The sequence below is a fragment of the Scyliorhinus torazame genome, chromosome 5 (assembly GCF_047496885.1).
Source record: "Scyliorhinus torazame isolate Kashiwa2021f chromosome 5, sScyTor2.1, whole genome shotgun sequence".
In the NCBI taxonomy this organism is placed as follows: domain Eukaryota; kingdom Metazoa; phylum Chordata; class Chondrichthyes; order Carcharhiniformes; family Scyliorhinidae; genus Scyliorhinus; species Scyliorhinus torazame.
This window is the reverse complement of record NC_092711.1, coordinates 244,446,962-244,466,307: the sequence shown is the minus strand read 5'-3', so window position 1 is coordinate 244,466,307 and position 19,346 is coordinate 244,446,962. Positions and strand designations below refer to the sequence as shown.

The window sequence follows — 19,346 nt, the reverse complement described above, 5'->3', positions numbered from 1 at the left end:
AAATGCATGGTGTAAAATGATTTATCTGGTAGAAATTTAACACTGAATCATGACTTGGGATTTGTGACCCTTTATTTTAAATTTGGAAGAAAATTCGTGGAGAAGCAACACTTACCAAATATTAGTATAGTATCATACATGACTTGGAGAAGTGATTAGTTCGGCTGACTAATAGAGAGCATTAGCTTTCTCCTGAAGAAATGCGATATGGTTCTGTGAGCACTGAAATATTTCATTAGTTCGCTCAAGTAGCTATTCTTCATGTCTGAGGGTGGACAGACGTTTTGGCAATGGGGAAATTTACAATTGAACCCAATTTGGTACTTACTTGGCATTCATGCCCACGTTTGTTTAGGACTCATTGATTAGCGATCAGGAGCAGGAACCCTTTCGAGTATTTTGACCTTTCTATAATAATCTTTATTAGTATCACAAGTAGGCTTACATTAACAATGCAATGACGTTACTGTCAAAATCCCATAGTCGCCACACTTCGCGCCTGTTTGGGTACATAGAGGGAGAATTCAGAATATCCAATTCACCTAAAACCATGGGCGAGATTCGCCGACCCCCTGCTGGGTCGGAGAATCGCCGGGGGCTGGCGTGAATCCCGCCCCCGCCGGTTGCCGAATTCTCCGGCACCGGATATTCAGCGGGGGTGGGCCGAAGTCCCGCCGCTAAAATGCCTGTCCCACCTACCTTACCGGCGGGACAAGGCGGCGCGGGCGGGCTCCGGGGTCCTGGGGGGGGACGCGGGGCGATCTGGCCCCGGGGGGTGCCCCCACGGTGGCCTGGCCCGCGATCGGGGCCCACCGATCCACGGGTGGGCCTGTGCCGTGGGGGCACTCTTTCCCTTCCGCCTCCACCACGGTCTCCACCATGGCGGAGGCAGAAGAAACTCCCTCCAATGCGCATGCGCGGGAATGCCGTCAGCGGCCGCTAACGCTCCCGTGCATGCGCCGCCCGGAGATGTCATTTCCGCGCCAGCTGGCGGGGCACCAAAGGCCTTTTTCGCCAGCTGGCGGGGCGGAAATTCGTCCGGCGCCGACCTAGCCCCTTAAGGTTGGGGCTCGGCCCCCAAAGATGCGGAGCATTCCGCACTTTTGGGGCAGCGCGATGCCCGACTGATTTGCGCCGTTTTGGGTGCCAGTCGGCGGACATCGTGCCGTTTCCGGAGAATTTCGCCCCATGTCTTTCTTAGGCTTTGGTGGGGAGGTGGGAGTGGTGATGGAATATGAAGTTAATTTCAAAATCCCAACTGCTTTTGTTACTATCCCAGTTGATATAACTGGACAGGAAGATCCCAGAATGGAACCCTGGCTCAAAAGTCTTACTTATGGCAGAGTTGAGAGATGCTCACTCCATGAAGTCCTGTCTTCAACTTCTCACAACTTCAGCTGAAACTAAAATTTAAAAGCTTTTTTTTACCCTTAAAAGGAAGTCCAGTTGCCCAGCAACCCTTGCTAGTTCTATTTATTCTTCACGCCGTAACCCTCTCTAAGCATAATAGATTCACAGTTGGAATTGAAACCAAACCCCACACACACAAACATCTTTGTCCAGCATGAATCTATTAGATTTAACTATTTACCCTTCGAGGCACAGTATTATTCAACTAAATCCACTTGAAAACCTATCTTATTCCTCTTGTTTACCAATGCAAATATAAATCCCTTAAAACTACCTTTGTTTTCCTAACACTATCAGCCTACTCCTGAACATCAGATCCAGTGCAAAACATGGGAAGTTGACCCATTTTGGTAGCTGTACCTGTCAGTTATGCAGGAAGGAAACCTTGCCTTATAAAGCTTTTGGGGGTCAGTGCACTAAGATTGACTAATCTATAGTTTATTCCTGGTGACAATATTATTATTTTATATAAATAGATAAATAAAGTTGAGAATTTCAAGCACAGCCAGAGTACAAATGATGCCCTTCATGCAAAGTACAACAATGGAACATGTGCTACAGTGGTTGGAGATGATCAGTGGGGTCACCTGCAAATTGACGCTACCTCCATTTTCCTGCTTTTTCTTGCACAAATGACTGCTTCAGGTAAGGAGAACTAACCAAAATTGTCCTAATACACTAAACTGCTCGACAATTTCCAAATTATTGGTGGCGATTCTAGTTTGTCTCTAAAACTTTGTGACAGTTGCCGTTCCCAATAATTTATTTCATTGATGGTTTAGCATCATAGTTGCTCACAAGTTGTGTGAACTTTTATCCTTCATTTGTTTGGTTTTGACTAGTAATTAAAACATAAAATGCTGGAAAATCCTACCAGGTCTGGCAGACTCTGTGGAGAGGAGAGTTAGCGTATGACTTTTCAGAGCTGAAGAGAGGTGGAATCTAAATGCAGACTGGGTGACCACTTTGTGGATCACCTTTGCTCAGTCTTCCAGCATGACCGTGTTGCTTGCCATTTCAACTCACCTTCTTGCTCTTATCCCCACATTTCCATCCTTGATTTCTGCAATGTTCCAGTGAAGCTCAACACAAACTGGAGTGGGCCTGCCGGAAGGGATCTGGAGAATGGACTGGAAAAACAGCAGCAGGGTCAGCAGTGAAAAGGTCACCCAAAGAGGCTTAACCAACCCGAAAGACACTTTGCGCGGGACTGCATTGCCTTGCTTTGAGGACAGGAGTTAAAACGTAGGAAGGAAAGGGTGAGGGCAGCAGAGCGCAGGAAAGGGTGAGTCGAACGGCAGGAAGGGAGAACACATAACGAGCGAAGGGTATTCATATAGCTGATCCCGGGAGGGGGGTGACCACACTAGCGGGAAAAGCTAGCACCAGGAAGCACGAGTGAGAGGGAGGCCACGGCGCATCTTGGCTGGGCAGTACAGTGGTTAGCACAGTTGCTTCACAACTCCAGGGTCCCAAGTTCGATTCCTAGCTTGGGTCACTGTCTGCGGAGTCTGCACATTCTCCCCGTGTCGTGGGTTTCCTCCGGGTGCTCCGGTTTCCTCCTACAGTCCAAAGATGTGCAGGTTAGGTGGATTGGCTATGCTAAATTGCCCTTGGGTGTCCAAAAAAGGTTAGCTGGGGTTCCGGGGATAGGGTGGAGGTGTGGGGTTAGATAGGGTGCTCTTTCTAAGGGCCGGTGCAGACTAGATGGGCCGAATGGCCTCCTTCTACACTGTGAATTCTATGATCTCCACAAGGGAGAGAGCGCCTGGCAATGGGATGGGGTTACTCATCACTAATGGGAGGGGTGGGGGGGGGGAAGCTCAGGTAAGAAACGGGGAAGGGAACAGTGGGGCAGGCACAAGAACAGGAAGGGGGGAGGGGGAAGAAACATAGGGGAAACGTAGAACAAGGGTAGTAAGGGCATTAGGCTGGCTACAACAGGTCACATGTGGCGATTTGGAACACAAAGGGAAACCTCGGAGTGCAGGGGATCACCCACATGGTGTACACAAAGTTGGCAGCCATGTTGTGGCCCTGGGAAAAAGGGAAACGCAGGGGCTCAGCCTGGTTGCTAGCTTTTGGTTAAATTGTCATTTGCTCTGTTTAACCTTTGCTCTAGAGTCGCCAGGTATATTTATGAAACCGCCACGAGGTTCATGTTCAAGTAATGATCAATAACTCAACACACCAATTAGTAAGATTCAAATCAAAACACATTTATTATACACAGTAAATCACTACTCCTGCATAAACTCTACTTTCTAGGCTATTCCTTTCACTAAAAGGCCCATACTTAGCTTCTGACTGGCCCACCAGGTCAGGGGAACAAATGGCCTTTCGTTCAGGTCCTGAGTCTGCAGGATTCAAAAGCTGGTATGGACTGGAAGCTAGGAGCGCCTATCTCGTAGCGAGCGTTGACTTGAGACTTACTTTCTTGGCGGCAACAAGACAGGTCACTGTCGAGGATTGGTTCAAGTTGCTGAGTGACCCTGTTAAGAAGGACGATTTGAACTTGGGGGCTTTGCTTTATAGTCCCCAGGGGCTCCCCGCCCTTCGGGCGGACCCCGTACCTGGTTTCAAGTGATTGGACTTCGTTCCAATCACTTGGTTCGCTTTCTCCAATGTTGGAGCGGTTCCCTGATCGTTGGGCGGTCTTTAAGTGTCCGTTAACCTCTTTTGTGTTGGCTCCTGCTGGCGCCGAGGAGTCTGGCTTGGCTTTGTTTACCTTAAAATGTTTCGATTGTTCCCGGGGATCACTCATTACTATGTAGATGGCTGTTTCATTACTATGCAGATGGCTGCTTGTATCGATGCTGTCTGGGTTTCTGCAGAGTCTAATACACAATAAACTTGCACCTGCTAGTTTTTGCCTGTGTTGGCTGAATTTCCCTTCAGCCTTTGCGGTTCTCCATTTTAAGTCGGGAAGTGGCCAACTCAGGTGGCTACAGCCTCATGGTGAGAATGGTGACTGTGGCCATTTTGGATGGCCGCCTAACAACAATAATAACCTATAATAATCTTTATTGTTGTCACAAGTAGGCTTACACTATGCAAATGAAGTTCTGTGAAAATCCCCTAGTTGCCGTACTACGGTGCCTGTTCGGGTACACTGATGGAGAATTCAGAATATTCAAATTACCTAATAGCATGTCTTTCGGGACTTGTGGGAGTAAATCGGAGCACCTGGAGGAAACCCACGCAGACACTGGGAGAACATGCAGACGCCGCACAGACAGTGACCCAAGCCGGGAATTGAACCTGGGACCCTGGTGCTGTGAAGCAACAGTGCTAACCACTGTGCTACCTTGCGGTCCAAAGGGAAATTCCAGAATGCAGGGGTGCATCCACCAGGTAAATATGGTGGTGGTGCAAACGGCAAAAAAAACCCCGATCAGGATAGTCACCTGCAATGTCAGGGGACTTAACGGCCCGGAGTCTTCACCCACCTGAAAAGTATGAAAAAACTAAGCAACACCACCTACATGGACATCTGTATAACCAGTTGTCACCTTCCTGTGACCAAGATTCCCATGCTCTCATTTTCTGATTTACGTTCGTATTTGCACTCCATGCCAGAACTCTGAAGGGAGGGGAAGGAAGAGAGTCCTGTCCCTCCCCATTGAGTTCTCAACAGAGGTTAGGATGGTCAGCTTCCCCGGTTTTCCATAGTGGGGGGGCGCGCGGTGCCCCAACTCCCCTCCGGCCTTCCTCTCCATCTCTCATCTACAGTATACAAGCTCCTTTCCTCTCGCCGGTATTCCCTGCCCCCTCACCGCTTCCTACCTGCCCCATTCCCTCCGTTCCCCCTAGTTAGTTGCTGGTTGCGAACAGGTTCACAGAGTTTTGTGAGCTACCTCCATTTATTTTGGAATTTCCTCTCTGATCCCCTGATTGGGAATTTTATTTTTCTAGTTTCAGGAAATTGGCCAGATCTGAGAGCCACTCGGAGAGGTCCTGGGTGGCGCTGCAGAAGCCTCCACCTGGCAATCAATAAGACGAAGGCCAGGGCAATGCACCCTTCCCTGTCCAGAGCTCTGGGTACTCTGACGCACTACAGATGGGCGTGGCTCCATCTTCACCCCCACAACCCTGGAAATGGCCTCAAAGAAAATTTGTCCAGAACTCCGAGTCTGGGGCAGGACCAGGACATGTGGGTATGGTTGGCTGGGCCCTCCTGACATTGCTTGCATTTATCCTCCACCTCCGGGAAGAACCAGCTCTTGCGTGTCTTAGTAAGGTGCTCTTTATGCACCACCTCGCACTGCATCAGGCTTAGCCAGGCACAAGAGGAGGTGGAGTTGATTCTGTGTGGCGCCTCGATCCAGAGTCCCCGTGTGTCCGATACAGCTGGCGGTTATTTGCATGGTTGCCGTAGGAATGCTGCCATGCGTTCACACCAGCTCCAAACCCAAACTGTTCCAGCACCTCCATCACGGATCTGCTGTTTATCTGATACCTGTGGAGCTTTACGATTATCGCCTGCAGTGGCTCCCCAGCCCTGGGCCCCTGTGGGTGTGATCCACCTTCGGGGACTAGGCGAAACCCTCCTCTCCGATCAGATTCTGGAGCATCGCTGCGATGTATTCTGTAGGTTTTCTACTTTCCGTTCTCTCCAGTAGTCCCACAATTCTTGGACGTCGACCTTGTCTTTAAACCCCTTCTGCGTCCTGACCTTAGTCGATATTCTTAGCCGAGAGCCACTTTTCGTGCGACTGCTCAGCTCATGGCTGCACCGGAAGCCCCATAGAACCTGAGTATTTCTACCGTAGAACGCGTTTTAATGACTTGCTTCAGTACACTGTCACAGCCTTACAGAGCCGGCTGAAGCCCTGTTCACCTCATTCCAATTCCAAATGTCTGTAGCTTTGTTCTAATGTGTTTTTGTTTGAATCGAATCCTTCAATATATTTGAAATGTTTTACATAGATGTGAAAATCTCTTGTCATCGTAAATTGTTGTGCCTGATTCTCTTCGTTTGAAAATATTAATAAGTTTGTTTCCCCCCCCCCCCCACGCAGGGCTTCATATAATTTTTACTCTGGATGAAGTGAATTTTATACAAAATCTTGTGTTTTATATCGAAGTGGCCTACAAAGTTGCAGTGAGTATCCAGATACCCTCTGTTCTGTTTTTAATTTATAATGTCTTTGGAAAAGATCATTGTGGCTCTCTAAAATTTAAGGTTAAGGTTTAGAGAGAACATTCTGAGTAGCTAATCTCTGCCATTTTTATATACTTGCCTTTATAAAATTTTCCTACCAGGTATACATGTTCACTGCAGTCATGTACTGTTTCATAATGTGGTAATGAAAGATTCACATCCACTATACCATTGCTGTTTGTGTCAGAAATCAAGTGGAGGCAGGGTGTTTCCATAGCTTTGGAAACTGTGAAAGAAAAAATCCAACATTGTTGCTGTGGTGTTTTTATAAGCATAAAATTAGCCTTTGCTAGATTTATGGAGCATTTCTTGTTGATCCTTGGGCTTTCTAATGCGGTTGTTTGCTGAAAGCGTGATGCACCCAAAGATTAACCATAGTTAATTTAGCTTCCAGTATATTTATGGTGGCGCAGATGGCAAAGTCAGCAAATGTACAGAAAGAATTTAAAACTTCCACTTTTTCCCTTCCAAAATATGGGGGTGGGCATTTAACAAAAAAAAAAGAATAAAAGTCAACCTGGAGAATACCTTTAATAATCAGTTAAGTAAACTGTAGTCATTACATAAACATATGGGTTACAGAAGGATACAGACGGTTGGTCTAGATAAGAGCCGAGGGGCGAAATTCTCCGGAAACGGCGCGATGTCCGCCGACTGGCGCCCAAAACGGCGCAAATCAGTCAGGCATCGCGCCGCCCCAAAAGGGCTTCGCATCTTTGGGGGCCGAGCCCCAACCTTAAGGGGCTAGGCCGGCACCGGACGAATTTCCGCCCCGCCAGCTGGCGGAAAAGGCCTTTGGTGCCCCGCCAGCTGGCGCGGAAATGACATCTCCGGGCGTCGCATGCGCGGGAGCGTTAGCGGCCGCTGACGGCATTCCCGCGCATGCGCAGTGGAGGGAGTCTCTTCCACCTCCGCCATGGTGGAGACCGTGGCGAAGATGGAAGGAAAAGAGTGCCCCTACGGCACAGGCCCGCCCGCGGATCGGTGGGCCCCGATCGCGGGCCAGGCTACCGTGGGGGCACCCCCCAGGGCCAGATCGGCCCGCGCCCCCCCCCCCCCCAGGACCCCGGAGCCCGCCCGCGCTGCCTTGTCCCGCCGGTAAGGTAGGTGGTTTAATCTACGCCGGCGGGACAGGCATTTTAGCAGCGGGACTTCGGCCCATCTGTGCCGGAGAATCGCGCGGGGGGGGGGCCCGCCAACCGGCGCGGCCCGATTCCCGTCCCCGCCGAATATCCGGTGCCGGAGAATTCGGCAACCGGCGGGGGCGGGATTCACGCCAGCCCTCGGCGATTCTCCGACCCGGCGGGAGGTCGGAGAATCTCCCCCGTGATCACCGCAGTCTTGGAGGGCCGAAGGGCCTGTTCCTGTGCTGTACTGTTCTTCGTTCTTTGTTCTTTATTACAGTTCCAGTATTTGGGTCAGTTATAATTGTATCACTTTGTAATTGAGCCATGAGTACTAGAATATGCTAGGTTTGATCTCTGGGGCGTCATTCTCCGACCCCCCCCCGGGTCGGAGAATGGCCGTTGGCCGCCGTGAATCCCGCCCCCGCCGAAGCCTCCGGTAACGGAGATTGGGCGGGGGCGGGAATCGGGCCGCGCCGGTTGGCGGGACCCCCGTTCAATTCTCCGGCCCGGATGGGCCGAAGTCCCGCCCAGAGATTGCCTGTCCCACCGGCGTAAATCAAACCTGGTATTTACCGGCGGGACCAGGCGGCGTGGGCGGGCTCCGGGGTCCTGGGGGGGGGGCGCGGGGCGATCTGATCCCGGGGGGTGCCCCCACGGTGGCCTGGCCCGCGATCGGGGCCCACCGATCCGCGGGCGGGCCTGTGCCGTGGGGGCACTCTTTCCCTTCCGCCTCCGCTACGGTCTCCACCATGGCGGAGGCGGAAGAGACTCTCCCCACTGCGCATGCGCGGGAAACTGTCAGCGGCCGCTGACGCTCCCGCGCATGCGCCGCATTTCCGCGCCAGCTGGCAGGGCAACAAACGCCATTTCCGCCAGCTGGCGGGGCGGAAATCCCTCCGGCGTCGGCCTAGCCCCTCAATGTTGGGGCTAGGCGGCCGAAGATGCGGAGCATTCCGCACCTTTGGGCCGTCGCGATGCCCGTCTGATTGGCGCCGTCTTTGGCGCCAGTCGGCGGACATCGCGCCGTTGGGGGAGAATTTCGCCCCTGGTCTGTGAGCTAGTTGATCTCAGCCAGGGTGAGCACAAAGATTTCAATTATTTTTTATTTTCACTACAGCCATTGCATGATATGGAATCTTGATATGCTTCTTGGTATTTGTTTTTCTTGCATTATGTTGTGGTGTCTTTCACATCCCAAATATAGAGGTAATGTACATACATTCTCTCTTTCTTGCCACATTTGTCTGGAGAGAGCCTTTGGCTTAGTGGGAGCAGTACTTCCTTTGAGTCAGATGGTTCAGAGTTGGACACATGCTCCATACAGACAATTCTGGGCAGATTATCAGCAGGATATTCGCTTCCAGAAGTTGCAGATGGAGCCCCTCACACCCGATAGGAAAACCACCCCGTCTGATGATTAAAGATAGTTATGGCCATGGAAGAAACATTCATGTAATCAACAAGCTGTAATCAGCTTGCGATTTCTTCTGCTAATTCCCAATATTATCAAAGGCAGAAATGTGCTGATACAAAAACAACAGAACTATTTTAGTATCTCTTCCAAATTGTATCTCTCTGCCTCTTGTATGTATGCGTGTCCCCTCCCTCCTCTAAGAAGTATTTTTTCTAGTATTTGTCCCATATGGTGATTATTAAACTTTATGTTGACATTTGTTGCTTTCTTTTTTGCGGCAGGATTATGGCATGTGGGAACGTGGTGACAAGACAAACACGGGAATTCCAGAGCTCAATGCCAGTTCTGTAGGAATGGCTAAGGTAAGTGTTAAATTATGTTTTAAGACACCTGTTGGGGAGATGAGGGGAAAAGCGGTGGAATTGGACCATGCAGTGTGTTGGCGTACTTATTTGACCTTTTGAACCTGGACTTGAATCTGACCTAAGCTTGTGCTAGGAAAGTCATCTTTATATGTCAGCTGCACGAGTCCTATATGATACTCCGATCCAATTCCTTGTGTGTAGAGATTCTCACAGCATTTACTATTAGTCTTGTTAGAAAAGCCTTTTAACTGGGTGGAGAAAAACATGTTAATGCTATTCATGAGTTTGGGACACATTGAAGTCGCTTTAATCTGTATTTGAGTGCCAAAAACATGGAAGGAGGATGAAATTACCTGAGCACAATACCCTTCTAGAATATCTTCTTAAAATTGTATTTTAAGTGAGGTCAAAATCTAAAACCATTTTTTCTTACCATAGGCAGCTCTTGAGGCACTTGATGAATTAGACCTCTTTGGTGCTAGAGGCGGTCCTAAATCAGTTATTCATGTCCTGGCTGATGAAGTACAGCTCTGTCAAGTAAGATCTAAAGAAAGATGTTGCAATTAAACATGCATTGTGGCAATGCACTCAGTAGAATGTTAATTTTATCAAGATATGTAGATTTATCCATGCATTTTAAAATGTTTCCCTGGCATGATTGAGGTACGCAAGACATTAGCCTGAATTTTATAGCCATCAGTCCAACCATTATATCATATACTCTTGAAAATTGTCTTTTTTTTCTATTGCAATGTACTTTGTGGCATAAAACTCCAACTGTTACACATAAACAACATACCTTTTGACTTAGCTGTGCTACTGGAAATACTGTGTATCATCAGAATAGTGGGAAAACAAATAATTATGCACATATTTATTCCATGCACATGTCTAACTTTTGAGTTTTCTACATTACATTCAGAAATTGGATTGTGCATTTCACAAATTAGTAAGAACGTTGCTTCTATGGATAAATTCATTGTAGTGCTAATTGTGTGACGGGGTGATGCTGTTAGGGGTTTTCAGATTTGTTCTCAGATTTACACTTGTCACACAGAGGAGGAGCAATGTGTGCCTTGTAAAAATATAACTTCATTTATCAAAAAAACTCAGCAACTATTGATATAGGATTTGTAATTTTTTTTGTTTCTTTCCCAACTTTGAGACTCCTTTTTGGTAATCTACCCAAAATTCCCCCTTATCTGACCATCCATTCAGAAGTTAACTGGGAGCAGGCATGCTATTTTCCTCCATGATTCCTATACCCTTTCTTCAATATTCAAGACGACGTTTTTTGAACTTTGGGCATCCTGCCCTGCCTCCATATTTTTTCCGCAATAGCAAACAGTATTAGCATATGCCTCAATGTGCAGTCATTACTGCAAAATATTAAAATGGAGAACACTGCGTACCAGCAGTGTGTTCAATTTTGAATCTGATCAATAGTCTTACAAATCCCATTAATTTATTATTGTACCTGATCACTTGAAATGAAATGAAAATGAAAATCACTTATTGTCACAAGTAGGCTTCAAATGAAGTTACTGTGAAAAGCCCCCAGTCGACACATTCCGGCGCATGTTCGGGAGGCTGGTACGGGAATTGAACCATGCTGCTGTCCTGCCTTGGTCTGCTTTCAAAGCCAGCGATTTAGCCCTGTGCTAAACCAGCCCCACTTACTCCTGGTTTGGTAACACTTTTTAACTTTAAAATGCTCATTCTTATTTCCCAAACTCACCATGGTCTTATCCTTCTTGACCGCTGTAGAGTATTGTAAGGCTCGAGGAGATTATGAAGTTACAGGGATAAGGAGAGATGAGGCTATTTAATGGTTTAAAAAGAATGAGAAATTTAAAGTTGAGTTTTTAAAAAAAATGTATAAATTTAAAAAAAAAAAAAATTTTTTTTTAAGGGTACCCAATTCATTTTTCCAATTAAGGGGCAAACACAGGGAGAATTTGCAAACTCCACACGGGCAGGGACCCAGAGCCAGGATCGAACCTGGGACCTCGGTGCCGTGAGGCAGCAGTCCTAACCACTGTGCCACCATGCTGCCCTTAAAAAGAGGTGTTAATGAACTGTGCCAAATGTAGGTTCGAGAGCACAAGGACAATGAGTAAACAGAACTTGATGCAAGTTACTATATGGACTGCAGAGTATGACGGGAATAATTAAGTCTACAACGCTAGCAGAGAACAAAGGGATGAGGATTTCAGCAGCAGTCAAGCTGAAGAAGGGTCAGAGATGGGTGATGTATGGAGGTGAAAGGAGGTGTTCCTGGTGATGAAGTGAATCCGAGGTTGGAGCTAATCTCGGAGTCAACTAGAATGAAAAGGTTGTGAATGGTCTGGTTCAGCCTCGTATAATGATCAGGAAGAGGGACGGAGTTAGTGGCATGGCTAAGGAACCTATGTTGATGATTTAATCTTCTTAATATTTAGTTGGACGAAGTTCCTATTGATCCAGGATTGATGGTGAGACCAGCAGTGCAACAAATCGGAGACGGGGAGGGTACTGTCAGTGTATGTGTGGAACATTACGGAACATTTTCAGACAATGTCGCCAAGAGGCATCATGTAGAATCATTGTATGGTTTCAGGGCAGAAGGAAGAAAGTTGGCCCATCCTGTCAGTGCCAGCTCTGTGCAGGAGCAACTCACCTAGTCCAACTTCCCTGACTTTTCCTAAAAGCAAAATGCTGTGGGTGCTGTAGGTCTGAAATAAAAATAGAACGTGTTCGTAAATCTCAGCAGATCTGGTAGCATTTGTGGAGAGAGAACGTTTCCAGTGTAATATGACCCTTCTTTGGAACCAGACTTCTTCCCCAGGGCTCTGCAAATATTTTGTTTAGATAATTATCCAATCCCCATTGAAAGCCTCGATTGAATCTGCCTCCAGCACACTCTCAGACAGTGCATTCCAGATCCTAATCACTCGCTAAACTGTTGCTTTACATCCACATGGTGGTCAGAGGCATCCTCAGTTTGATGTCTCATTCAAAAGACAGGACCTTCAGCACTGCAGTCCTCCGTCAACATTGTACTGAAGTATCAACTTAGATTATGTCCTCAGGATTCTGGAGTGAGATTTGAATCTATATAGCCTTTTTACTCCCAAGTGTCATCACTGAATTGAGATATATAGCAATGCAAATATATCTTGAGGTCTACACATCAGTATCAACACTTTTCTAACACTTTCTATTTATATTTTAATATTTTTCCTTTAATCAGTTGTGTGCTATATTACTTCAGTATGTTTGCTTCACTTCATACGAATGAGTGAATCTCTATTTTAGAGTGCGGTGAAAACCAGGTAACAGTCACAAATTGTGTTCCTGACTGCAGACTATGAGCAATTTCACAGTTGTTATGTGTTTCCTTGCATAAACATAATAATTGTTTTGTTTCAATATTTTTGCTGATGAAATTATGTGTGCATTTTATTTCAGTCTATTCTAGATTCAATGTTACCTAGGGCATCAACATCCAAAGAGATTGATGCTGGTCTCCTCTCCATCATCTCCTACCCAGCTTTTGCAGTTGAGAAGATTGAACTTGTTGAGTTAACTAAACAAGAGATCATTACAAAGCTGCAGGTAAGTTTTTTTTTTTTTTTTTTTTTTTTTTTTTTTTTTTTTTTTTTTTTTTTTTTTTTTTTTTTTTTTTTCTGGTTGCTCCCCTCTTCTATTAAGACTGACTTGCGCTGAGTTCAAATTCTGTACGTGCCAGCAGCTTTTTGATGCCATTCCAATTGGCCTTCCTTCTATCGCATCAATAGTCAGTGTCATTTGCCCACTGACTGGTAGTGAACTTGAGCGTGCTTGAAAGAGACTCTTCACAAGTTTTAGTAATTTATGATCTACCCACAGCCTTCTATCTCCCTGAAGCAGATCTTTGTTGAAAGTGGAACTTGTAGCATTATTGTCCTTACTATGTGCAGAGTGGTTAGCCATAGAGAACCTCTAGCATCACATTGGGATATAGGGTGTGCTCTACCGGCCGTGTTGCGCCCCCGTTCCCAGAGGATTGGTAGCCCCCGGGTGGGGCTCCCGGACGATTGGAGGCCCCTGGATGGTTGGCCTCTAGGCAGGGTGGCACCCTGGCACTGCAGAGGTGCCACGGTGGTGCTGTCAGGGGTACTGCCAGGCTGGCAGTATGAAGGTGCCAGGCTGGCATTGTGCCCATGCTGTGGACGGGCTTGGGAGTGCCCTGCCCGTGTGAGGTGTGTGTGGGGGGGAGGGCACGAGGATCCTCTTGTATGTGAGCTGGGGCTTTGTGGGGGTCGGGTTGGAGGGAGTTGAGAGATCGGGGTGCCATTTTAATATGGCATTCCGATCTGCGCTGAGCAGCTCTTCAGTGCAGGAAATGGGGCTCAGTGCGGCTTCGGCAGAGTGTTGCGTGCTGAGGCCCAGATTGCAACAGAGTCCCGTTCGATAGCATGGTTTTTCATGGGAAACACCCGGCTAAATGTGCTCGACACGGGACTCTGTTGCAATTCGGCCACTGTGTTTTCCCAAAATAATCAGACTATTTTAAAAAATATATGAGCAGTCACTTGGTCTTAATTTCCTGTTTTATGCATTTATTTCATTTTGATTTGCGTTATGCCTTTCGATTGTCATTTTTTGAAAGACACCTCTTGAAGTGACTGTGTTAAAATTTTCTTCGGACCAAAGCTCCATCAGCTGCTTCTTTCACTTTCCAATCCTGCTATCAAAGCTGATAGAAGAGTTAAGATTAGAAACTCGGTCAGAATATTTTGGCTGCAAAAACACATTTTCCCATTCCGTGAAATTGTTGTCCACCTATGAGAATGCTGATCGAGGCTAGCTTGTTTCATTTGTGATTCATGAACCTGATCAAATTGACTACGCTTGATTGGGCTTAATTTCTGCTCCAAAAGTAAACGCGCTTTCTCTGGCCTCTCGGGCTCCCTGCTCCTTCTCGGCCCCTGCCAGGCTCTCTTCTGTGCCCGGCCCCCTTCCGGCTCGCCTCTGTGCCCGCAGATGGTTCTGTGAAATTTGCTCATCATATTCAAAAGGAACTTGAGTGATGCAGCTAATGATAGGGACTGTTTGAATGTCAGCATTGATCTCTTGCACCTAACTGTTGTTGTGCTTGTCTGCATTATAACAGGGTCGTTATGGTTGCTGTCGGTTTCTTAGAGATGGTTACAAAACTCCAAAAGAGGTATAGTGGCTTTTCTTTGAAATATTTTGTGCTATTCATTTTTCCAACATTCATGCATGTTACCCTGTAACGTTAGAGTGATATTTCTTTGTTGCCGCAAAGAGAAAAGGTATGGAGGTGCCCACACTCTGGATTCTTGTATAACATGGATTTTTGTAAAACATGATGAGGGATTTATTAAGGGTTTCACTCATATAATCAAAATGGTGATCTGCTCAAAGCCCGGATAAACACTCTGCTGACATCACTGCGTTTCACGTGACACAGAACCAGCAAGAATGCATTCCCAGACACGTTACAATTAGCATGATTCATGTTCACAAAAATACAAACGATTGATCAGAATTTAGTGGTCAGCACCAACCCCAAAGAAACCTACCCACAAAGATACAGCGATCTCTGTATTGTGTATTTTCCCTTTCCTGGCGTTAGTTTGAATCTATCGCCAAGTCGAGGATTTTCAGGCATCCAGCAACATTGGTGTCATCATGCAGGGAAAGCAGCCAATGGCATTGAAGAATTCTCACAGACAACAAACCAGGAAGTAAAATGTTTTGATTGTCTGTCTCCTATTTTATAAATTTTAAGAAGTGCAAAATAAATATCGAGCCATACACATTAGAAGTTTATGTCATAAAAAATTACATTTACAATGGAGTTTTTAATCATAATGGAACATTACCATAGCAGGCATAGGATAATTAATGCAGGATAGATGACTGTTGTTCAGTCATCATTTTGGATTTGTAATTTTGTCTTTATTTTTTTGATCATTCAATTTTTAATGTTACTTTTATGATTAAATTAGAAAATATACAGTGATCAGAGTTGTTTAGACATGCATGCTTCAGCTGTATCAACTAAGAAGGTAGGAGCTGTAAAAAGCACCACCAATGGTGGAATGAAGTAATTATGTGACAAGTTTACATGGGACGTTTCCGTTACAAATCAAAAAGTGGGATGTGCACTTTGATAGAAGATTTTTAATATAAATAGATTGATACATTCTACAATAATAAAAACTTTCTTGCATGTCATGGGTTGTTTCCCAGGTGTGCCAGTATCCCAACCTCATTTACAATACTTCTTTTAGGCTATTAGGAGGTATGCATAAATGGCCCAAGACTAAATTGTCCTCCTGGAGGAACAAGGAACAACTAATTCCCAACCAGCACCCTCCCTCGATTGTTCAACTGGGATCAGGCGATTCTCATTGATGGAGTCACTGATATGAACCTCCAATTTACCAATCCGATGCATTATAGGGGATGTTCTGCCCAAGGGTACCTTGAAAAGCAACTGGCTCCCACTTTTTGAAACAACATCTTTGTTCACTCATTGTGTCTCATCACTTTTTGGGTAGAATTATTTTGATTCACTACCTTAGCTGAAATAATTCACCTTGATTTGTTTTTAGGATCCTGGCAGGCTTTATTATGAACCCGCAGAACTGAAGTTTTTTGAAAACCTAGAATGTGAATGGCCTTTGTTCTGGACATACATGGTACTTGATGGCTTGTTCAATAAGAATATGCAGCAGGTAAAATAAAATGTGAAGTAAATTAACTTAAAATGTGTAAATCAAAATATGATGTACTCTTGGATAATAAATTGTAGGTGCAGAACGTAAATTGTCTTTGTTTATTTCCATGATAACTAGGTGATTTGTCAGCTCCTGTGATGCCGTAAAAGTATTTTGTAATTGGGACATCTTGTTGCCCTGCAGGTGTCTGCCTTAATTCTGAGGTAGCGCTCTCGCCCCTGAGTCAAAGGATGGTGGGTTCAAGATTCATTCCAGAGATTTAAAGTGCAGATCTAGACACATTCATTGCTGAATTGAGGTTTTGTTTTATTCATGGATCATAGAATCCCTAGAGTGCAGAAGGAGGCAATTTGGCCCATTGAGTCTACACTGACCCTCGGAAAGAGCACCCTACCTCGGCCCACTCCTCTGCCCTATTCCTGTAACCCCACAACCCCACCTAACCGTTGGACACTAATGGACAATTTAGAGTGGTCAGTCCACCTAACCTGCCCATCTGTGGACTGGGAGGAAACCAGAGCACTCTGAATAAACCCACGTAGACATGGGGAGAGTGTGCAAACTCCACACAGGCAAACTCCACATAGACAGTCACCCAACGTTGGAATTGAGCCCGTTCCCTGGCACTGTGAGGCAGCAGTGCTAACGAGTGTGCATCTTGTTGAAGGTGCTTGTCTTTCAAACAAGGTGTTAAACTGAGGTCCCATCTACCTTCACGGGTGGATAGAATATATCCTAAAGTGTTATTTGAATAAGTATCCTAGCTATAATTTATCCCTCAAACATCTCCCTTAATCTTCTCCTCCACAACTGATTATCTCACCGCTGTTTGTCGCATGTGATGTTACAACAGTGATTATTCTTCAAGAGAACTTCATTGGATGTGAAAATGTTTTACCACATCATAGGGCCATGAATGGTGCTATGTATATTTATTTATTTGTAAATTTAGAGTACCCAATTCTCTTTTTATCCCAATTAAGGGACAATTTACCATGGCCAATCCACCTACCCTGCACATCGTTTTTGGTTGTAGTGGTGAGACCCACGCTGACACGGGGAGAATGTGAAAACTCCACAGGGACAGTGACCCGGGGCTGGTGTTGAACCCGGGTCCTCGGCGCTGTGAGGCAGCAGTGCTAACCACTGCGCCACCATCCTGCCCCAAATGGTGCTATGTAAATACAAGTTCTTTATCTACTTTGCGATATATCTTACAAATCTTTTATGAAGCAACCCATTCAACAATAGTGGCATGGTTGCCAATATTACAGGATTTCCTGCTATAACAGGAGTTTGTCCCAGAACAGTTGATATTATTTTGTCTTGGATAGATTAGAAAACTTAAAGGCACACTATTAAAGTATTATTATAAGGTTTATGTTGAAGTGATTGGATGCAGTAAATTTTCAAAAAATTGACCAAAGATAACTGCCAGTAGTTGTATTGTATAATTAGCACACCCGTAACTTTGTTGTATGCTTGTGCAATTCATGAACCTAAATTAAACTGCATTAATATATTTGAACTCTATTTCCTATTTGTGTTAAGAACCAATAGTTGATCTCACGTCGTGTTTCCCAATGTTCTTTCATGAAGAAGTGGATTATTGTATTATTAATTACATAAAATGAAAGTGTGACATGTTGGTGGGGTGGGGAAGTTGCTTAAATTGTAGTTATTTGTGAGGCAGAAGCAATTAAGTGGGTTGGGCAAATGGAAATTGTGGGTGTAGTGAACGTTGAGAAGGAAGCTTAAAATACAAGAATTATACCATGAATGGAAGTAGGCTTCCATTCATGCTATTGATCAGACCGATTTGGAAACACCTGTTCATAAGACAGCAAAAGAAGCAGCTCAGTGAGATGAGATTGAAAAATAAAAGGAATTAAATTCTGGACTTAAAAATCTATAGAATATAAAATCCAAAAGCAAACGATGAGTCGATGGAAGTGTGGTTAGAACGCCATTAGAGTGCTGTGTGTAATATTGGGCCCCATGGTTCGAGGAACTTTTGAGCGGGTACAACATAGATTCACCATCATTCCGCCTTGTGTGCGAAAATACAAATAAAATAGAGACTTGGAAATTTAATTTTTCACCTTTTTTGTTATTCTATGATCTGATGATTCCAGATGAATGAAGATTACAGAGTGATAGTGAAATATTAACATTGTAAATGGTAGATAAAACACTGTAGATAAAAACAGAATTTTCCATAGTTGACAATCAAGAAAAAGGGGGCATAGATGTAAAAATAAATGCAGAGCAGTCACACAATTTTTGCAAGTATTTATCACATAATCTCCTATCAGTGAACATTCATGACTTTGTGTTTTCTTATTAAAGGTTGAAGAGTACAGGGAAGCCCTGGATGGAATTCTTGTCAAGCAGGAGGGTGGAATGCGTTTAGTACCTGAACTTTACAGTGTTCCAGCTGATAAGGTAATTTTAAAATGCCTCCTAATGGATACAGGATAGCTAATAATAAAATAGCACCAGGAGTAGGCCATTCAGCCTGTTGAGCCTGCTCCACCATCCTATTGGATCATGACGGATCATCTACCTCAACACTACTTTCCTGCGTCATCTTCATGTCCCTTCATGTCGTTAGTCGCTGGAAATCTTTTGTTCACTGTTTTGAACATGTTCAATGGATGAGCTTCCAAAGCTTACTGGGATAGAGAAGTCCAAAGATTCACTCGTCTCAGTGAAGGAATTCTTCATCTCAGTCTTAAACGGCCTAGCTCTTATCCTGACATTCTGTTCCCTGGTTTTAGACTCATCAATTAGGGAAACATCTTATCCTCATCTGTCCTGTCATGCCCGCTAAGAATTTTGTAAGTTTCCATGAGATCACCTTGTCATGATATGCAAACATGCAGCTAATGAACACATAGAATAGCACATGACCAATGAGCAGTCAGGACACTCAGGGGTGGTATCGCACTATAAAAGGGATGAGGCACTCACACCCCGCCTCTTTCCACAGACCAACATCTACAGAGTGAGGCAGGGTGTATCCTCAGCATCACACCCCAGCACGTGGCTTAGAGCAACGCTGGTTCAGTTAGACTGAGTTACTACATTTCGATTAGCAGAGAGTCAAACTCATTGAGAACTGTGCTAATC

At 45.3% G+C, this 19,346-nt stretch overlaps 1 protein-coding gene across 1 annotated transcript in view; it reads left to right on the top strand.

Moving 5' to 3' along the window:
* phka1a (phosphorylase kinase, alpha 1a (muscle)) overlaps positions 1–19,346 on the top strand; it is a 252,415-nt gene that overhangs the window by 17,145 nt on the left and 215,924 nt on the right. Inside the window, exons 4-11 of the mRNA XM_072505235.1 lie at positions 1,887–2,055; positions 6,432–6,514; positions 9,397–9,477; positions 9,919–10,017; positions 12,931–13,077; positions 14,618–14,671; positions 16,089–16,211; positions 18,564–18,659. Of these exons, the coding sequence (XP_072361336.1) occupies positions 1,887–2,055; positions 6,432–6,514; positions 9,397–9,477; positions 9,919–10,017; positions 12,931–13,077; positions 14,618–14,671; positions 16,089–16,211; positions 18,564–18,659 (852 nt within the window). The remainder of the gene's footprint in view (positions 1–1,886; positions 2,056–6,431; positions 6,515–9,396; positions 9,478–9,918; positions 10,018–12,930; positions 13,078–14,617; positions 14,672–16,088; positions 16,212–18,563; positions 18,660–19,346) is intronic.